The following is a 17,231-nucleotide window of genomic DNA, read 5'->3' on the forward strand; positions in this document are numbered from 1 at the left end:
CCGAAGTTGGCCATGGTGGTGCTAGGAGGGGAAAGGGCGAGGAGGGGAGAATACAGACAGTGGAGCGCAGCTGAGCGGTCAAGAGTATTGACTATGGGCTAGGATTTGGTCCAGGGTAGGGTATATGTAGGGTCAGACACTGGGCCAGCCTGGGACGGTCCAAGGTGGCGGCCGCTTGCAAACCACTCGATATCCACGCACACATAGGATGAGTTTGGGGGTGCTAGACGCTTAGACATTTGGGCTGGCTATGAGGGGTCTGGTTGAGTGGCTTTTTTCGATTCGAGCTGACAACCCTATATCTGCCTCACATATGAAGTGGCTCTGGGGTGCTAGATGGTTCAGACGTCCTTTTTCCGGTCCGAGCAGCTTGAACATTTAGGGATTGTTCAAGGGGTCCGGTTGTAGATCCCCTTACCAAGTTGGAAATGCTTCACAGTCACACTCGACGATTTTATATTGCTGGGAGCGGCTCAGACCGCGCGAGGAGCGGAGTTAGCTGACGGGAGAGATTCCGAACACCCCCTAAATTGGGCTTCAGCCCCTAGTGGGTTAACTGCCTCATGGAGCACACACGTCTCCAGGAAGCAGCCGGCCTGAGTCTCTGATCGGCAAACATGGCATCACACAGAAAAATCAAAGCGTAGATTAGCAACCTGCAGACAAGTTCAACAAAATAACCAGCAATATAGAACCGAATATTTTTTAGAACGGGCAAATGACATCAAGTGTACTTTTAAGACTTCCAAGCAGTTGCTATACATGCACAAATTTTCTTAGCAGCTGCTATACATGCACAACTTCTCCTAACATGACATCACATTTATTTCAAGTTGTTCGTGTTCATCCTTATGATACATGCTACAACACTGGAGTTTGTCAACATTGCACACCATTTCTCACCCTCATAGAACAGAAGCATATATCATGTTCATGCTTCGGCAGCCTTCTCTGCAGGGCTGTCTCCCAGCTTCGCCTTCTTTGATTCATAATCTTTCACGGCAGCTTTAATTGCATCTTCAGCAAGCATACTGCAATGGAGCTTTACTGGTGGAAGTGACAAGTGCTTTGCAATCTCACTGAAAACAGAGCATTGGAGCTTGTTATTGTTTTTAAAAGGGCTTGTTAATAGTTTTATATATTGAACAATAAACAGCATTTTGAAGACATTGAGTCATCAGCAGCCGCATTGCAATTATAGCAAAAAGAAGGAAATGGGTTGATATATTGAACAATAAACAGCATTTTGAAGACATTGAGTCATCAGCAGCCGCATTGCAATTATAGCAAAAAGAAGGAAATGGGTTGATTCATCTGATGAGATTAAGACCATGAGCTGTAGCTTTCCCCTGATGTGATTAGCATCAATATTCATTTGCAAATATACACAGCCAAACAATTAGTGTTAACAGTCATATAAAGCCTCTAAAGACAGAGACCAGCTTGTACTACTATAACAAGCTCATTAAACATGTAACCAAAAGCAACACCCAGTACAATCGCCAATTAAAACTAAGCTGGTTGTTTTTAGCAACTCAAGAAGACCATGTTATTAGTAACTTGGAAAGACCTTGACAATGTAATGAAATGCCAGTAAGCAGATCTACAGCATGCAGGTTTAATGCATTCTCAAACATTTTTTGCTTCTCAAAATTCTTCAAAAACAATCAAATGCCACAACAAAAACTTGAATACTACTCCCTCCGTCCTGAATTAATTGTCTTAGATATGTATCTAGACACGTTTTAGTGCTAGGTACATCCGTATCTCGACAAACCTAAGACAACTAATTTGGAACGGAGGTAATAGATGGTTATCGTAAAATAATCAAGAGTGAATGAAGTAGGCCAATCCAATCTCCCATATATTAATACTGGTAGAGTACAGAATTGCAAAGGAAACTATGTATCAGGACCTTTGTTACAGAGCTACCACAAGAGTAGTAGCCATAGTTCAAAATGGCGCGCTTAAGCGCTGGGCGTTGGCCTAACGCCCCACTTTGGCTCAAAAAAGCGTCTGGCGAGAAATCAGCCTTTCCGGCGAGGAATCAATGTTTCTCAGGCGAGAAATCAATCTCCACCGCAAGGATTTCACCTCCCCAGCGAGGATTCATCCTTGCCGATGAGGATTAAACCACTCCGACGACAAATCGACTGATTCCGGCGAGGGATCGAGCTTCTCCAGCAAGAAATCGAGCTTCACTGGCCTTCCCATCCGTGTAGCAAGGGAGAGAGAGGAAGAGGGATAGAGGCGACATCATGCAGCAAGAGAGAGAGGACAAGGGGGAGAGGCGGCGTGAGGAGGATACCTAGATTTCTGTCGACTGTGCACATACGGGAGCTTTAGTAGTAGAAGAATAGGAAGATGGGCCTGTGGTTTAATTAGCTTATTTCTTCACCCTACAGTACTACCGCCTAATTGCGCCTAATCACGCCTAACCTAGAAAAGAGCAAGTAGGTGGCCAAACGCATAACTAACGCCTAGCGCTTTTTTGAACTTTAATAGATACGCCTGTTCAGTGAATGCAGAGTAAACAACAATACGAAAATGACAAACAGAAGGCCAACACTAAATGTTCAGGGAAGACAGGAACACCCGTTAAAATAATGTAATGGATCAAGAATATCTGGGAGAACTTACGTGTTCTTGATACTCACTACTTCCTCCATTTGCTTTCCCTTCACCCATTCAGTAGCTGCAAGGACAATGGTGGGGTCAAGAATTGACTTCAGCACTTAAGATTTGCTAATGTAGGTATCATACATCTTGCAGGGAAATAGAAGCATAGGAGTACATCAGAAAAATGAACACAAACTGCCTCAGCCCAATTGTCAGACTATCAACTACTAGCAGCAATAGTGTTGAGACCCTTTTGTTTTGGGGCATGATCTACAAAAATAAATACTTCCAAATAATAAACAAACCTTTTCAAAGGTGTCTATTCAGCATTACAGAACACTCATTTCTAACTTGGATAAGCAACTATCAATTCTAGAAACTGAAAATGAACTAGAGCCATCATTGTTCTATGAGATAAACATCCCTATACAAAGCCTAGAAAAATCGGAAACTAAGAAGGCAAATAGATCAAAGACCACTTATACCAGCAATAGCATAGCATCCACAAGCCTGGCGAATGGACCGTGTCCTAAGCAAATTCTTAAGATGAACTGTGCTCCATGCATGAACTTCCTATCATATTCATACAGCTTGTATGAATAGGTCTGCGAGCCAAACTTTAGTTGTGCCGACAGTAAACATCAAACAAAATTAAATGCCACAGGGCAATTCAACAGCAAGCAACTAAAATAGACCCAGAGAAAGCGCAATATCCAATCAATAACATTGGCACTAGAGCTCCTATCTTTCTTCTAATCTAATCAGATTCGGCACCCACTAATCATCTCTTCTGGCGATGTTTCACAGTCAGAATCGTCCTTACAAACATCCTATCATCTAATAAGTAGGGATTCGACGATAGGTCATTGTCAATTGGCCAGGCCCAATCAAATTAAATCGATTACAAATCAGTAAAGAAAATCTCATCCTTAAAAATTCCCCTCCCTATTCGAAATAAATGCACCACTATAGCAACCAATCAACAAATTATCTTCCTCGATACAATTCGCAGAAGCTAACCACCTCTAAAGATTGCAACGAATATAATAGAACAAGTCGCCAGCGGGAGAAAAGGTGGGGAAAGGGGACGGGGGAGCGGTTTGAGGGCTCACCGACGGAGGACGACGCGATTGCGGAGCCGCAGCCGAAGGTCTTGAAGCAGGCGTCGACTATCTTCCCGGTGCCTTCGTCGACACGGATCTGCAGCTTCATGACGTCGCCGCAGGCCGGCGCGCCGACGAGCCCGGTGCCGACGTTGGGGTCGTCCTTGTCGAAGGACCCGACGTTCCGCGGGTTGTTGTAGTGGTCCACCACCCGCTCGTGGTACGCCCTCGCCCCCGCCGCCGCCAGCCCCGGCGCAGCCCTCTCGCCGGCGTCCGGGCCGAGGAGACGCCGGAGTCCGGGGGCGACGAGCCGGCTTCCTCCCGCGCGCAACATCGCCAACAAACTCGGAGGTGCCTCTGGATTCTTCTGACGTTCTCCGGCTCCGGATGGGTTGTTTAACCTGGGGAAAGAGGGGAGGCAAATTTGTGGAGTTGTGGTTTCGACAGTTTATGCGGCCGCGGAAGAGGTGGCGATCCGGTGCGCGGTAAGGGGCTAGGGCAAACCTGGCTCTGTGACTTGATTTGAGACGTGGCGTGCTATTTGTGGAGAAGACCTGGCGGTTGCTGTTTTGAGTGGTGGGTGTAGGAGATCCGCGCCGATGAGAAGCGCAGGCCGCATGGACGGATAAACATCAGGCAGGCTGGGCCTTGGCTTTTCACTGGGCCTTAGGTCAACCAGCATCAAGCCCTAAAAAAAGTACAACCAGAATTAGTTTTCTCAAAAACTAATGTTTTCTTCCACCTCTCTGTGGCCTGGTTGATCAATCTTCATCAGGCAAGGGAAAGTGGTGTAGGATGTCCTAGTGTAATCACCATTGGCTTGAGTATAGCGCTAAGCCAATGATGATTACACTAATGGGAATTATATCCTTTATGTGTGTCTACATATACCTCCCCCACAGACACACACGCAGGCACTCTTGCCTCAAATGCGGGCACAACAGGCACTCTCGCATCCACGTTTGTGAATAAGGGTGAGCAAACGCAGTAGTCAATACCATGTAAAGTTTCATGCACCAACTATTCACCCAAAAGTCCAAACTGATGGAGAACATTGGGCATTCTACATATACTTCAATAGTAAGTATATATTACATTGCAAGGATATTCACAAATATGGCATTTTCTTTCGTGTACACAAACTGCATTTCCGGCAACAGATTGTCAACAAAATTTTGGCACTTTGTAGATGATAACAATGTCCGCACTATCCACGGGAGATGGCAAATGTGTGGGTTCTTCCTACAAATCGAGGAGGGGAAGAGATCCAATAACATTTACTACAAGACGACGAAACCATCGAGTGGAAGTCATGGTTTCCGGGGGAACTTTGAGAAATCAGGGCGTCGTCGTTCCATGTACGCATTCTTTCCTTCTTTGGCCTCTTCAGTACCGTAGAAGATCAATGTCGCATTCCCGCCGAGCTCCTGCAGCACAAGTCCCATTACATTATTAGTTACAAGGACATAGTATGTGTGTATGTGACATACAGGAACATCCCATCACCAGTTGAACAAGACCATGATTCGTTTGACTTTTTGACACTCCACAAATTAATACCTGAAGACCAGCATGACCATCATCAGCTGCATTGAGTGCAGATTTCAACACCCGAATGGCTGTGGGACTGTTCCTTAAGATTTGCCGGCACCATTTCACAGTTTCGCGTTCCAAATCAGCAAGCTGCATATGCAAAGGATATATCAAGTACATGGTTTCATAAGCACCTTAGCTGGGGCATATTGCAACCTGCATCCTAGATGAAAGTAGCAGACAACTGCCTAATAAGTAGTTTTATTTTCTGCAATCAATAATTCGGGCACTCACTGGTACAACTACATTGACGAGTCCCATTCTCTCTGCTTCTTCAGCGGCATAGAACCGTGACAGAAACCACATCTCGCGGGCTTTCTTTGGTCCAACCTGTCCACAAGAGATAAAATGAGATAGAAAGCACTGCTGCTATTTTCTAAAAGTGACCAAAATTGTTCCACGGTAGTAATGGTCGTGCTTGACGTAGAGTTCACTCCCCACTTGGCAGCTAGCGTGGGGCATAATTGTTGTATGTTCTTAACAAGAACAAAGGGAATGGGCATCTCAATTGATCACTAGTCAAACATGAAGCAACCAGATTAGTATGGTAGCTTACCAATCGAGACATGATGGAAGAGCCATAGCCAGCATCAAAGCTTCCAACCTGTCATGCAAATCACAGAGGGAAAATGTGAAGTAAGCTACGTGTAAACTTTAAACTGGTAGTGTTTATAGAAAGGAAAAAAAAGGAACATGAATGAACAGGAGAAGAAGAAGAAGAAGCTGAAATCAATATGTTATACTTATGTTAACCTGTGAGCACGCATTTCTTAAACTTTAATGTTTCCTATTAAAGTAATACACCTTCAGGACAAAAGGAAATATAATCAAATTTGAATAGAGGAAGCCATAGAAAAATGCGTGCATAACACCTGTTAGAGTGGCACGCCAAGTCATTCTACATATATGATATATCACAAATCAAAACCTGATTATAAATCATTAAAATGGGCTTCAGTGAAGCAAAATAATTTATCTATTCATTTATTATACAACCAGGTTCATAAGTAAACGGTAACCACATTCAATAGCTTTGACTTCCCCCGAGCAATTCAAGAATAAATTTAGTTGAACTCTGAGTAAGACTACAAAAGGTGGATTACTGATTTTTATCCAAATATGCTATTGTGAAGACAAAGTTGTCAGTCTTGACGTTGTTTTATTTTACCAGAAATTGACGTTGGTTATGTTCTGTCAGAACTCACTAGAAGTGCACCCATGGTATCAGGGGTGCATAAAAAAGCGTTGTATTAGATGCTAAGGTTGTGTGGAGAAAATCATGTTGCACACTAGCAAGCAAAACTCCTTGCAAAAAGAAGGCAAGCAAGTTCCACATGTATAAACTTCAAAAGGAGACTGCTCTTTCATACAGGATTTAAAACTGGCAACAATATAATTTACTATGTAAAATCTACAATTTCAATTTGCATACTAGGAAGCAAGAAGCAAGCTTGGCCAGAGAAACACCTTTGGACCAGTCTGCCCAAATATCGCGTTGTCAGCTGCAATTGTTAGATCACACACCATGTGCAGAACATGTCCACCACCAACTGCATAACCAGCAACCTGATAGCATACTCAACAGGACCAATATGTTGGATAATAAAAGAAAACCGATTATGAAATAATAGCGAAGGCAATGCTCATACCATTGCTATAACTGGCTTTGGAAGGCGCCTAATTTGTACCTGGAGAAATGATTTAGCTGATGTGCTCAGAGTTAAAAATCATTTGATACAAAAATGACGCTGAACAGTACAACACTAACACACCAATAGGCCATAGCATAACAATTCGTCTGTACCGTAAGCAAGTAGGTCACTCTGTGCAAAATGTCAGAGGAATGCATATCTGACCTGGAGGTCTAGAACGTTGAGCCGGCCAAAGCTATCAAAGTCAACATACCCATCAGAATCCCTCAAGGCTTGGTCGCCGCCGCTACAGAATGCCTTGGATCCCTGTGCACCAAAAAGATCAAAGTAAGATTCCGTCCACATCGTACACATACAACACACCATGACCAGACGTATAAACGGTTAAATTTTGCTGTTCCTCTAGCAGAACGGGCAAGCCTTACATTCCCTGTCAGTATGACAACTCCAATCGAACTATCATCTCTAGCATCGCTGAAGGCACGCATCAGCTCTTTGACAGTCAGTGGTCTGAATGCGTTTCTCCTATCAGGACGGTTGATTGTGATCTTGAACAAGAAATGCAATAAGTCAAATAATTAGATACGATAATGTAGTGCTGGAATGGTACTAGAGACTAGTCAAGAAACAAGCTTCGATTCGCCGGCTGGTGTTTACTTGGAACCCAAAATTTTACAAGGGTGTTGGTAGGAGCGAAATGATTGACCTTGGCGATGCCCTCTCCGACGGACTTCTCGTAGATGATGTCGACGAATCCCTTTCCATCCTCGTCCGTCGCGGCGCGCCACTCCGGAGGCTCCGACGAGACATCGCCGTGTACGCGCCGGTAGCTATCTCCGGCGGGCGACGACGACCCAGCAGCGGGGGACGGCGCGAGGAGAGGGGCAGAGGCGAGCGGGAGGGAGGAGGGCAGGAGGTGAGCCGTGACGCGAGCTAGCCTCCTCTCCGCCGCGTCCATGCTGAGAGCCGAGAGACAGGCGGGCGTGGCGCGCGGTGCGTTGTGGTCTGGTTGGTCGATTCCGTATTCCGGATGAGAGTGAGATTTTCGGGATGCAGACCGGGCCCACAGTGCCACGATGGCTTTTTCACCGGACCAACCTCACGAGTGCCTACTGTAGAGGTCGTTGGGTGGCGAAGGGTTGAGAGGGCCCAAGGGAGGTAGTGGCCGCTGCACAGTTGTGACCCCGCTGGCCGCCGACCACCAGCGTGGAACGCAATTACGCAAGGGAGCCGTACGTCAGCGGCGAGGCCAGCCTAAAGTATCTATGGGTCAATGGAATGTTTTGAATTTTTTTCTTCAGTATGAACAATAACTGAACAGTGTTTTTAGGCTTGTTTTCTAAAAAGCTGTGGGGTCAACTGACCCCACAGACTTACACGTAGCTTCGCCGCTGCCGTACGTCAGAGGATCCTGCTCCGGGAATAGGTGGTGGAGAAATATTTGAGAGAGAAGGAAGGTCTTCCCCCCTCGCCGGGCATCGTCCTCTCGGGCAGAGGCCCCGGCGGGCAAAGCCTGGGTTGGCGGGGCGTCCCACCTCGGCCTCTACTCTCCGTCCTCCCCTCTTCCCTCAAACCAAGCCTGCATCGCCGCTGGTGGGGCGCCTCTTGTGCGCCGTCGTGGTTGTGCCGAGCCGGGGATGGCTGCCATGTCAGGAGGGTCGACACCTCCCTCTGCCTTGGTCGGGTGCTTCCTGCCCGGGAGCCCGTCTGGGCTAGATCTGGGTGCGACGGGGTCCGAGACTTGTCGCAGTGACTCAGCCAGGGGGGATGCAGCTGTCGTCGACCTCGTGGTGTGGGGCGGCCTGGGGGGCGGCGACCACCTCGCCCGACCGTGGGTCGGTGACGGTGTCATGCACCGGGGGTGACTCACCCAAGGGAGCCCGGCCTCAGGTCACCAGGGGCCCAGAAGGCCCAGGACAAAGGAAAATCCCTAAGGGGTGAATGCCATGGACCTTCTTGCCCTCCAAGGCAAGGTCGGCGGCGACTTAGATCTCATCTACCCCTCTGTAAACCCTAGACCTCCATCGCCTATACAAGGGGAGGCCAGGGAACCCTCATTCGCATCTACTCTCAGATAGAAACTCTCGGTAGCAACATCATACACCATTGTAACCTCTCGCATGAGGTATCTCTCTACCATGAATAATCAAAACAAGCAGGTTGTAGGGTATTACTCTTCGGAGGCCCGAACCTGGTTAAAACCTGATGGGGCCACCCAGGGACGGAGCCAGGATTTGAGTATTGGGGAGAGGGGGGGGCAAGCCAAGTAGAAAAAAAGTATGCAATACAGACAATCTTTAAGTTCAACTTAAGGAGAAAAAAATGTAATAATAGGAACTCCTACAAGATAATTTGCATCACAATTACGATAATAGGAACCATGCTCTTAAATAACACACTATAACGTTTAAAAGCGGTCCTGCATTAAGGGACTTTGATCCAAACATATAAACAAACATTTTAAATAGCACGCTATAGCACCCCTATAGCATTTAGAAGAGGTCCGCTACTACGAGCCTTAGCGCGCTATAGCACCGCTATAACATCTAGAAGAGGTCCGCTGCTACGAGCCTTAGCGCGTTATTTAAAACTATGATATGAACTCTTCATAGAATCGTAGCGTCACAGATGATATAATCAAACAACAAAATCTTATGCATAACAGCATAAATTCGATACTGATGCAATATGAAAATTGAGAGAGATTAATATATACTAATCCAGCCAAAAAATACTAATGTGATATGTTAAACCTTGGCTAGTTCGCTAATTGGAACCTGAAGAATCGACATGGAAGATCCTAAGCAGCAGGGCAGAGAGAAGAGGCGGGTGGATGGTAGAACGGAAACGACTAATTTTGTGCACACTAATCCCATGTACACACTAATTACGGGAGAATGCAACCCCAAGCCAATCGTTTAATCTGGCCCGATGGGCTTCTTACATGGTTTTTTTTCCTTTTGCCAAAATTGACGTTCAGATGGGGGGAGACGTGTGTACGTGTGATCGTATCGCTAATTCCATAGTCATTGTTTTCTCTTCGCTCGATCGATGGGGGGGGGGGGGGCTGGCCCCTGCTTGTCCCCCTGGCTCCGCCACTATGGTCAATGCAACTTCTTGAGCTTGCGTTGATTTTTCCCTTGAAGAGAAAAGGGTGATGCAGAAAATTAGAGATAAGTAGTTCCCTCAGTTGAGAACCAGGGTATCAATCCAGTAGGAGCCACAAGCAAGTCCCCAATATATGCACCTGCACAAATGTCACGCCCAAGATGCGACCCTATCCTAAAGGAACACGATGGTCCCACCAAGGATAGAAGCGCATCTTGAAGACGCTTTTGCAAGGTGGATATCATTACATCAACATTACATAATATTTGGGGATACATACAAGGCATACAAATGCCGCAAGAATACATCAATATATGAGAACAACATCCGACTACGGATGAAACATAAACAGAAACTCAACGACATCCACCCTGCTAACCCAGGCTGCCGACCTGGAACCTATCCCCTGATCGAAGAAGAAGCAGAAGAAGAACTCCAAAACAGGAAACATCGCTCTCGCGTCATGATCGTCGCAAAACTTGTACCTGCAACTAGTGTTGTAGTAATCTGTGAGCCACGAGGACTCAGCAATCCCATTACCATGGGTGTCAAGACTAGCAAAGCTTAATGGGAAAGGAAGGGGTAAAGTGGTGAGGTTGCAGCAGCGACTAAGCATGTATGGTGGCTAACTTACGCAAATAAGAGCGAGAAAAGAAGCAAAGGAACGGTCGTGAAACTAGCAATGATCAAGAAGTGATCCTGAACTCCTACTTACGCCAAACATAACCCAGAAACCGTGTTCACTTCCTGGACACCGCCGAGAAGAGACCATCACGGCTACACACGCGGTTGATGCGTTTTAATTAAGGTCAAGTGTCAAGTTCTCTACAACCGGATATTAACAAATTCCCATCTGCCACATAACCGCGGGCACGACTCTCGAAAGTTTATACCCTCCAGGGGTGTCCCAACTTAGCCCATTATAAGCTCTCACGGTCAAAGAAGGATATTCCTTCTCCCGGGAAGACCCGATCAGTCTCGGAATCCCGGTTACAAGACATTTCGACAATGGTAAAACAAGACCAGCAAAGCCGCCCGATGTGCCGACAAATCCCGATAGGAGCTGCACATATCTCGTTCTCAGGGCAACACCGGATGAGACATCCTACGAGTAAAACCAGACCTCGAGTTTCCACGAGGTGGCCCCGCAGTCTACTCAGTTCGGACCAACACTCGAAGGAGCACTGGCCCGGGGGGGTTAAAATAAGATGACCCTCGAGAGAGCGACTCCCTAGGTGTCAGGGATATACCCCGCGGAATGACCCGGCCGGAAGTATGACCCGGCCGGACTTGGCGCTTCACCATGACCCGCCGGAGGACTGGCGACTCACGGGTCTGGCGGCTCACTGCCAGACGACTCACGAGCCAGACGACTCACGGATGACCCCGACGGCGGGTCAGATAGAAGACTAGGCCCAAGGCCCAGAAGGCCGGCTCATGTGATGGTGGGCCGGCTTAAAAGGAAAGGGATGACGAATATTTCCTTTACAAGGAAGCAAGACCCGGACTTGTAATTAACTTGTAAGAGAAGATAGACTAGTCCTAGTCCTACTAGGACTCCACATGTAACCCGCCCCTCTAGCTTATATAAGGAGGGGTAGGGCACCCCAAAGAGGGACAAGCAACAAGAAACGATCTCTAGGCTAGACACCGAGAGCCGGTTCCCGGCGACTCTCCCGTGATCATAATGAGACCTAGCCTCAAACAGCATGTAGGGTTGTTACCGGATGATGTTTTCCGGGGCCCGAAGCTGTCTAAATCCTTGTCTTGTGTTGCGTCTCTCGATTCCGCTCAACCCCTCTCAAGCTACCACATAGATGCGTTGGCCTCACGACTAAGTCCTGACACTAAGGACATCTGCCGTGACAATTCCACGACAGTTGGCGCCCACCGTGGGGCAAGGCGCACGGTGGTGTTGAATTCTTCGAGGGATTTCTCAAGGGATCGAGAAGCTCGCGATGTGTTGGATGAAGAAGAGCTGGCGCGGGACACATCATCACCGATGGACATTCAAAATAAACATTCATGCGTTTGCAAGAACGATATGATTTTCTAAGGCGGCTGCAGATGTTGCAGACGTTTTTTCTGTTAGAGTCACCGAAGTTGTTGTCTCTGATCAAGTCAAAAAGTGCAGACGAGCGCATTGTTTCCATCGCATCAAGCATCAACCCTGGTGATTCCAAATACTAGTACGTCACTAGAAGACAAGAAGAATACGTTTTGGATCAGTACGTCATTAGAGGCCAAGTTAGTACAAGGAAGCTACGACGAGGTTAATTCCAGAATTAAGAAGGGAAAAGTTACCAAGTTGGATTGACCCTTGATTACCAAAAAGAAGGAAAAAAGGGATAAGACTACGACTCGGCGTGGATTCATCCAAACCGGCCGCAACTCGGTCATGGGGATGGACGCGGTTTCGGCCGCGGTGGCCTCACTTCGCGGGTGACTCTCCGCTGTTGCGCCGGGGTCCAGCCGCCCCGTTTTCGGCCGGGCCTTGTATGGCTTCCGCTGCCGTTGAGCCGCCCCGGCCGATGAGTTGCCTCCGCCTCTGCCGCGAGCTGTTCACCACAAGCCGCCGCTGCTGTCACGTCTTGCCTCATTAGCCGCAGCAGTAGGAAGTCAGCGTCGCCGTCAACTCCGAGCTGCCCCGTCTTGACCGGCCTCTGGGTGACCCCTCGGCCGGCTTACTGAACAAGGGCAGGAATGGATCAGTTACAACAACATCTACAAAACATCCTTACTGAACATCTCCAAAATATGCATGGATCTCTCTGTAGCATCAAGTTTACATGGCAACAAAATAACAGCAGACAAAGACTTAGAGAAATTACCAAGTCTCTGAAATCAGAAACATTACGGGGCCTAGTTTGCATGCTTGTGCTAGTCACCACAGAGATCACAAAAATACATGGCATACACCACTGGAAAGATGGCATGGCATACAACAAAACACATGTAGAGCTCATACTCACAAGATGCACAGATTAAAAGATACAAAAATAACAAATCACCAAGTTCTGATAAGAACCAGTAGATAACAGCAACTAGCACTCTTGCAACAGAGATTTGGGCATCAAGATGACCTCTAATGAATATGGTGCAATGAAACAAAATGTAGGGCATCACGAGACGAACATTTCGATATATTACACGCGCGAAACGGAGCTATATGCATGGAGTTACGATGCAGAGAACGGGGGCATGTGATGCAAAATAAAAATGACTTGGAATATTTCGGGGGAGTCTCGGGAAAAAGTCAACCTCGGGCTCTCGATCGGATCTGGATCGCGAGGTCGCCGGAGCTCCGGCCGAGGGAGGAGGAGGAGGAGGACGGGGCCGGATGGGCGATGAGGAAGGAGGCGCCGGCGGGCGGGCTCCGCGGCGGCGGCGGCCGAGGTCGTCGGGCAGCGAGGAGGCGGCGCCGGCGGGATGCAAGATGGCGGCGGGGACGGTGATGCAGGACGCCGGCGGCGAGGCGGCGTGAGGAGGCGCGGGGCAAGCCGGCGGGCGGCGCGCGGTGGTGGCCGGCTGGAGGCGGCGGGGAACGCCTGGCGGCGGCGGCCGGAGGACGCGGCGGCTCGGGCGAGGCGGCGGCGAGGTCGAGGCGGCCGGCGAGCGGCGGGCTCGGGCGGCGAGGCGGCGGGCGGGCGCGGGGTTGGGCCCGCGCGGGCCCCGGATGGGCTCCGCGGGCCGCGGCGGCGGTGGAACGGCGGCGGGTGATGTGTCGCGACGGGAGAGGCTGGGAGCGGCGGCGGGGTCTCGTCCGGTCCGGGACGGACATGTCCGGCGCGGTGAGGGAGGAAAATTAGGGTTTCGTCTGCGAATTTTCGGGGGAGAGGGAAAATATATAGGCAGAGGGAGCTAGGAGAGTCCAAACGAGGTGCGGTTTTTGCCCACGCGATCGTGATCGAACGACCGAGAGCCTGGCGGAGACTTCGAGGTGTTTTGGGGGTGTTTGAAGGGGGGTTATGCTGCAACACACAAACGGACTTTGCGGTTGCCCGGTTAACCGTTGGAGTACCAAACGACCTCCAAATGGAACGAAACTTGACCGGTGGTCTCCCGGTGGTATACCAAGGCGACTTGACAAGCTTCGGCCATTCCGAGAACGTTCAACACTCGCTCACGAAAAGAAGGCAAGAGGGGCGCCGGGTGACAACGGAGTGCCGGGTTGCAAAACGGACAACGGGGAAAATGCTCGGATGCATGAGACGAACTCGTATGCAAATGCAATGCACATGATGACATGATATGAAATGCAGATGATGACATGGCAAAATGCAACACGCAAGCAAATGACATGGCAACGACAGCGAATAATTGGGTGACACCTGGCGCATCGGATCCGGGGCGTTACAACAAACTAACAAACACTTGCACACAACGCAAAAAGGGGTTGTCAATCCCTTCACGGCCGTGAACAAAAGTTAGATCTAATAGAGATAGGTATAAAAGATAAATAAAAGAACAAACTAAAGTAATTATAAATAAAGTGCAGCAAGGTATTTTTGGGTTTTTTGGTTTATAGATCTGAAAATATATGATAGAAAATAGACTCGGGGGCCATAGGTTTCACTAGAGGCTTCTCTCTTGAAAGAAAACATACGGTGGGTAAACAAATTGTTGTTGAGAAATTGATAGAAAAGCGCATAGTTATGACGATATCTAAGGCAATGATCATGAATATAGGCATCACGTCCGTGACAAGTCGACCGACTCCTGCCTGCATCTACTACTATTACTCCACACATCCACCGCTATCCAGCATGCATATAGAGTAATTAAGTTCATAAGAACGGAGTAACGCTTTAAGTAAGATGACATGATGTAGAGGGATAAACTCAAGCATTATGATATAAACCCCATCTTTTTATCCTTGATGGCAACAATACAATACGTGCCTCGCTACCCCTTCTATCACTGGGTGAGGACACTGTAAGATTGAACCCAAAACTAAGCACCTCTCCCATTGCAAGAAAAACCAATCTAGTTGGCCAAACCAAACCGATAGTTCGAAGAGAAATACAAAGATATCTTAATCATGCATAAAAGAGTTTAGAGAAGACTCAAATAATATTCATAGATAATTTGATCATAAATCTACAATTCATCAGATCTCAACAAACGCATCGCAAAAGAACATTACATCGGATAGAACTCTAAGAACATCGAGGAGAACATTGTATTGAAGATCAAAGAGAGAGAAGAAGCCATCTAGCTACTAGGTATGGACCCGTAGGTCTGTGGTAAACTACTCACGCTTCATCGAATGGCAGCAAGGTTGATGTAGAGTCCCTCCGTGATCGAATCCCCCTCCGGCAGGGTGCCGAAAAAGGCCCCAATATGGGATCTCACGGGAACAGAGGCTTGCGATGGCGGAAAAGTATTTTGGTGGATGCTTCTGATGTTGGCGGAATATTTGAGAATATATAGCGCTGGAATTAGGGTTGGAGGACTCCCGAGGGGCCCACAAGCCCTCAGGGCGCCCCCCTAGGGCGCGCCCTAGAGGCTTGTGGCCTCCTCGGGACTCTTCTGGCCCTCTCTCCAAGTCATGTAGGTGCTTCTGGTCCAAGAAAAATCATCATAAAGTTTTATTCCGTTTGGACTCCGTTTGATATTCCTTTTCTGTAAAACTCAAAAATAAGGAAAAAAACATAAACTGGCACTGGGATCTGGGTTAATAAGTTAGTCCCAAAAATAATATAAAATAGCATATTAATGCAGATAAAACATCTAAAATAGATAATATAATAGCATGGAACAATAAAAAATTATAGATACGTTGGAGACGTATCAAGCATCCCCAAGCTTAATTCCTGCTCGTCCTCGAGTAGGTAAATGATAAAAACAGAATTTTTGATGTGGAATGCTACATAACATATTTATCAATGCAATCTTTTTTATTGTGGCAAGAATATTCAGATCCATAAGATTCAAAACAAAAGTTTAATATTGACATAAAAACAATAATACTTCAAGCATACTAATAAAGCAATCATGTCTTCTCAAAATAACATGGCCAAAGAAAGTTATCCCTACAAAATCATATAGTCTGGCTACTCCGTCTTCATCACACAAAGTATTTCATCATGCACAACCCCGATGACAAGCCAAGCAATTTTTTCATACTTTTGATGTTCTCAAACTTTTTCAACTTTCACGCAATACATGAGCATGAGCCATGGATATAACACTATAGGTGGAATAGAATATGGTGGTTGTGGAGAAGAGAAAAAGAAGGAGAAAGTCTCACATCAACTAGGCAAATCAATGGACTATGGAGATGCCCATCAATTGATATTGATGCAAGTGAGTAGGGATTGCCATGCAATGGATGCACTAGAGCTATAAGTGTATGAAAGCTCAAAAATAAACTAAGTTGGTGTGCATCCAACTTGCTTGCTCACGAAGACCTAGGGCAATTTGAGGAAGCCCATCATTGGAATATACAAGCCAAGTTCTATAATGAAAAATTCCCACTAGTATATGAAAGTGACAAAATAGGAGACTCTCTATCATGAAGAACATGGTGCTACTTTGAAGCACAAGTGTGGAAAAAGGATAGTAACATTGTCCCTTCTCTCTTTTCTCTCATTCTTTTATTTTTTTTGTTTGGGCTTCTTTGGCCTTTTTTATATTTGGGCTTCTTTGGCCTCTTGTATTTTTTTATAAAGTCTGAATACTCATCCCAACTTGTGAGGGAATCATAGCTTCCATCATCCTTTGCTCACATGGGACAATGCTCTAATAATGATGATCATCCCACTTTTATTTACTCACAACTCAAGAATTACAACTCGATACTATAACAAAATATGACTCTATATGAATTCCTCCGGCGGTGTACCGGGATGTGCAATGATCAAGAGTGACATGTATAAAAAAATATGAACGGTGGCCTTGCCACAAATACTATGCCAACTACATGATCATGCAAAGCAATATGATAATGATGGTATGTGTCATAATAAACGGAACGGTGGAAGTTGCATGACAATATATCTCAGAATGGCTATGAAATTCCATAATAGTTAGGTATGGTGGCTATTTTGAGGAAGGTATATGGTGGGTTTAATGCATCGGTGAAAGTTGCCTGGTACTATGGTAGAAGGGTTAGAGTGCGTATAATCCATGGACTCAACATTAGTCATAAATA

The 17,231-nt window shown here is 46.9% G+C and overlaps 2 protein-coding genes across 2 annotated transcripts; both read right to left on the bottom strand.

Annotated features, from left to right (window-relative positions):
• Positions 1-689: 689 nt before the first annotated feature.
• LOC109783614 (iron-sulfur cluster assembly protein 1) lies at positions 690-4,229 on the bottom strand. The gene is made up of 3 exons (XM_020342206.4): positions 3,732-4,229; positions 2,641-2,695; positions 690-1,079 (listed from the first exon to the last, which is right to left on the bottom strand). The coding sequence occupies exons 1-3, from the start codon at positions 4,054-4,056 to the stop codon at positions 932-934; spliced, it is 528 nt and encodes a 175-aa protein (XP_020197795.1). The 5' UTR covers positions 4,057-4,229; the 3' UTR covers positions 690-931.
• Positions 4,230-4,792: 563 nt separating this feature from the next.
• Positions 4,793-8,051, bottom strand: LOC109783613 (1,4-dihydroxy-2-naphthoyl-CoA synthase, peroxisomal). Its single transcript, XM_020342205.4, has 9 exons — positions 7,674-8,051; positions 7,393-7,515; positions 7,172-7,273; positions 6,965-7,003; positions 6,783-6,881; positions 5,872-5,919; positions 5,550-5,645; positions 5,283-5,405; positions 4,793-5,149 (listed from the first exon to the last, which is right to left on the bottom strand). The coding sequence occupies exons 1-9, from the start codon at positions 7,923-7,925 to the stop codon at positions 5,033-5,035; spliced, it is 999 nt and encodes a 332-aa protein (XP_020197794.1). The 5' UTR covers positions 7,926-8,051; the 3' UTR covers positions 4,793-5,032.
• Between the last annotated feature and the right edge of the window lie 9,180 nt (positions 8,052-17,231).

Source organism: Aegilops tauschii, chromosome 3 (assembly GCF_002575655.3).
Source record: "Aegilops tauschii subsp. strangulata cultivar AL8/78 chromosome 3, Aet v6.0, whole genome shotgun sequence".
NCBI classification, from domain to species: domain Eukaryota; kingdom Viridiplantae; phylum Streptophyta; class Magnoliopsida; order Poales; family Poaceae; genus Aegilops; species Aegilops tauschii.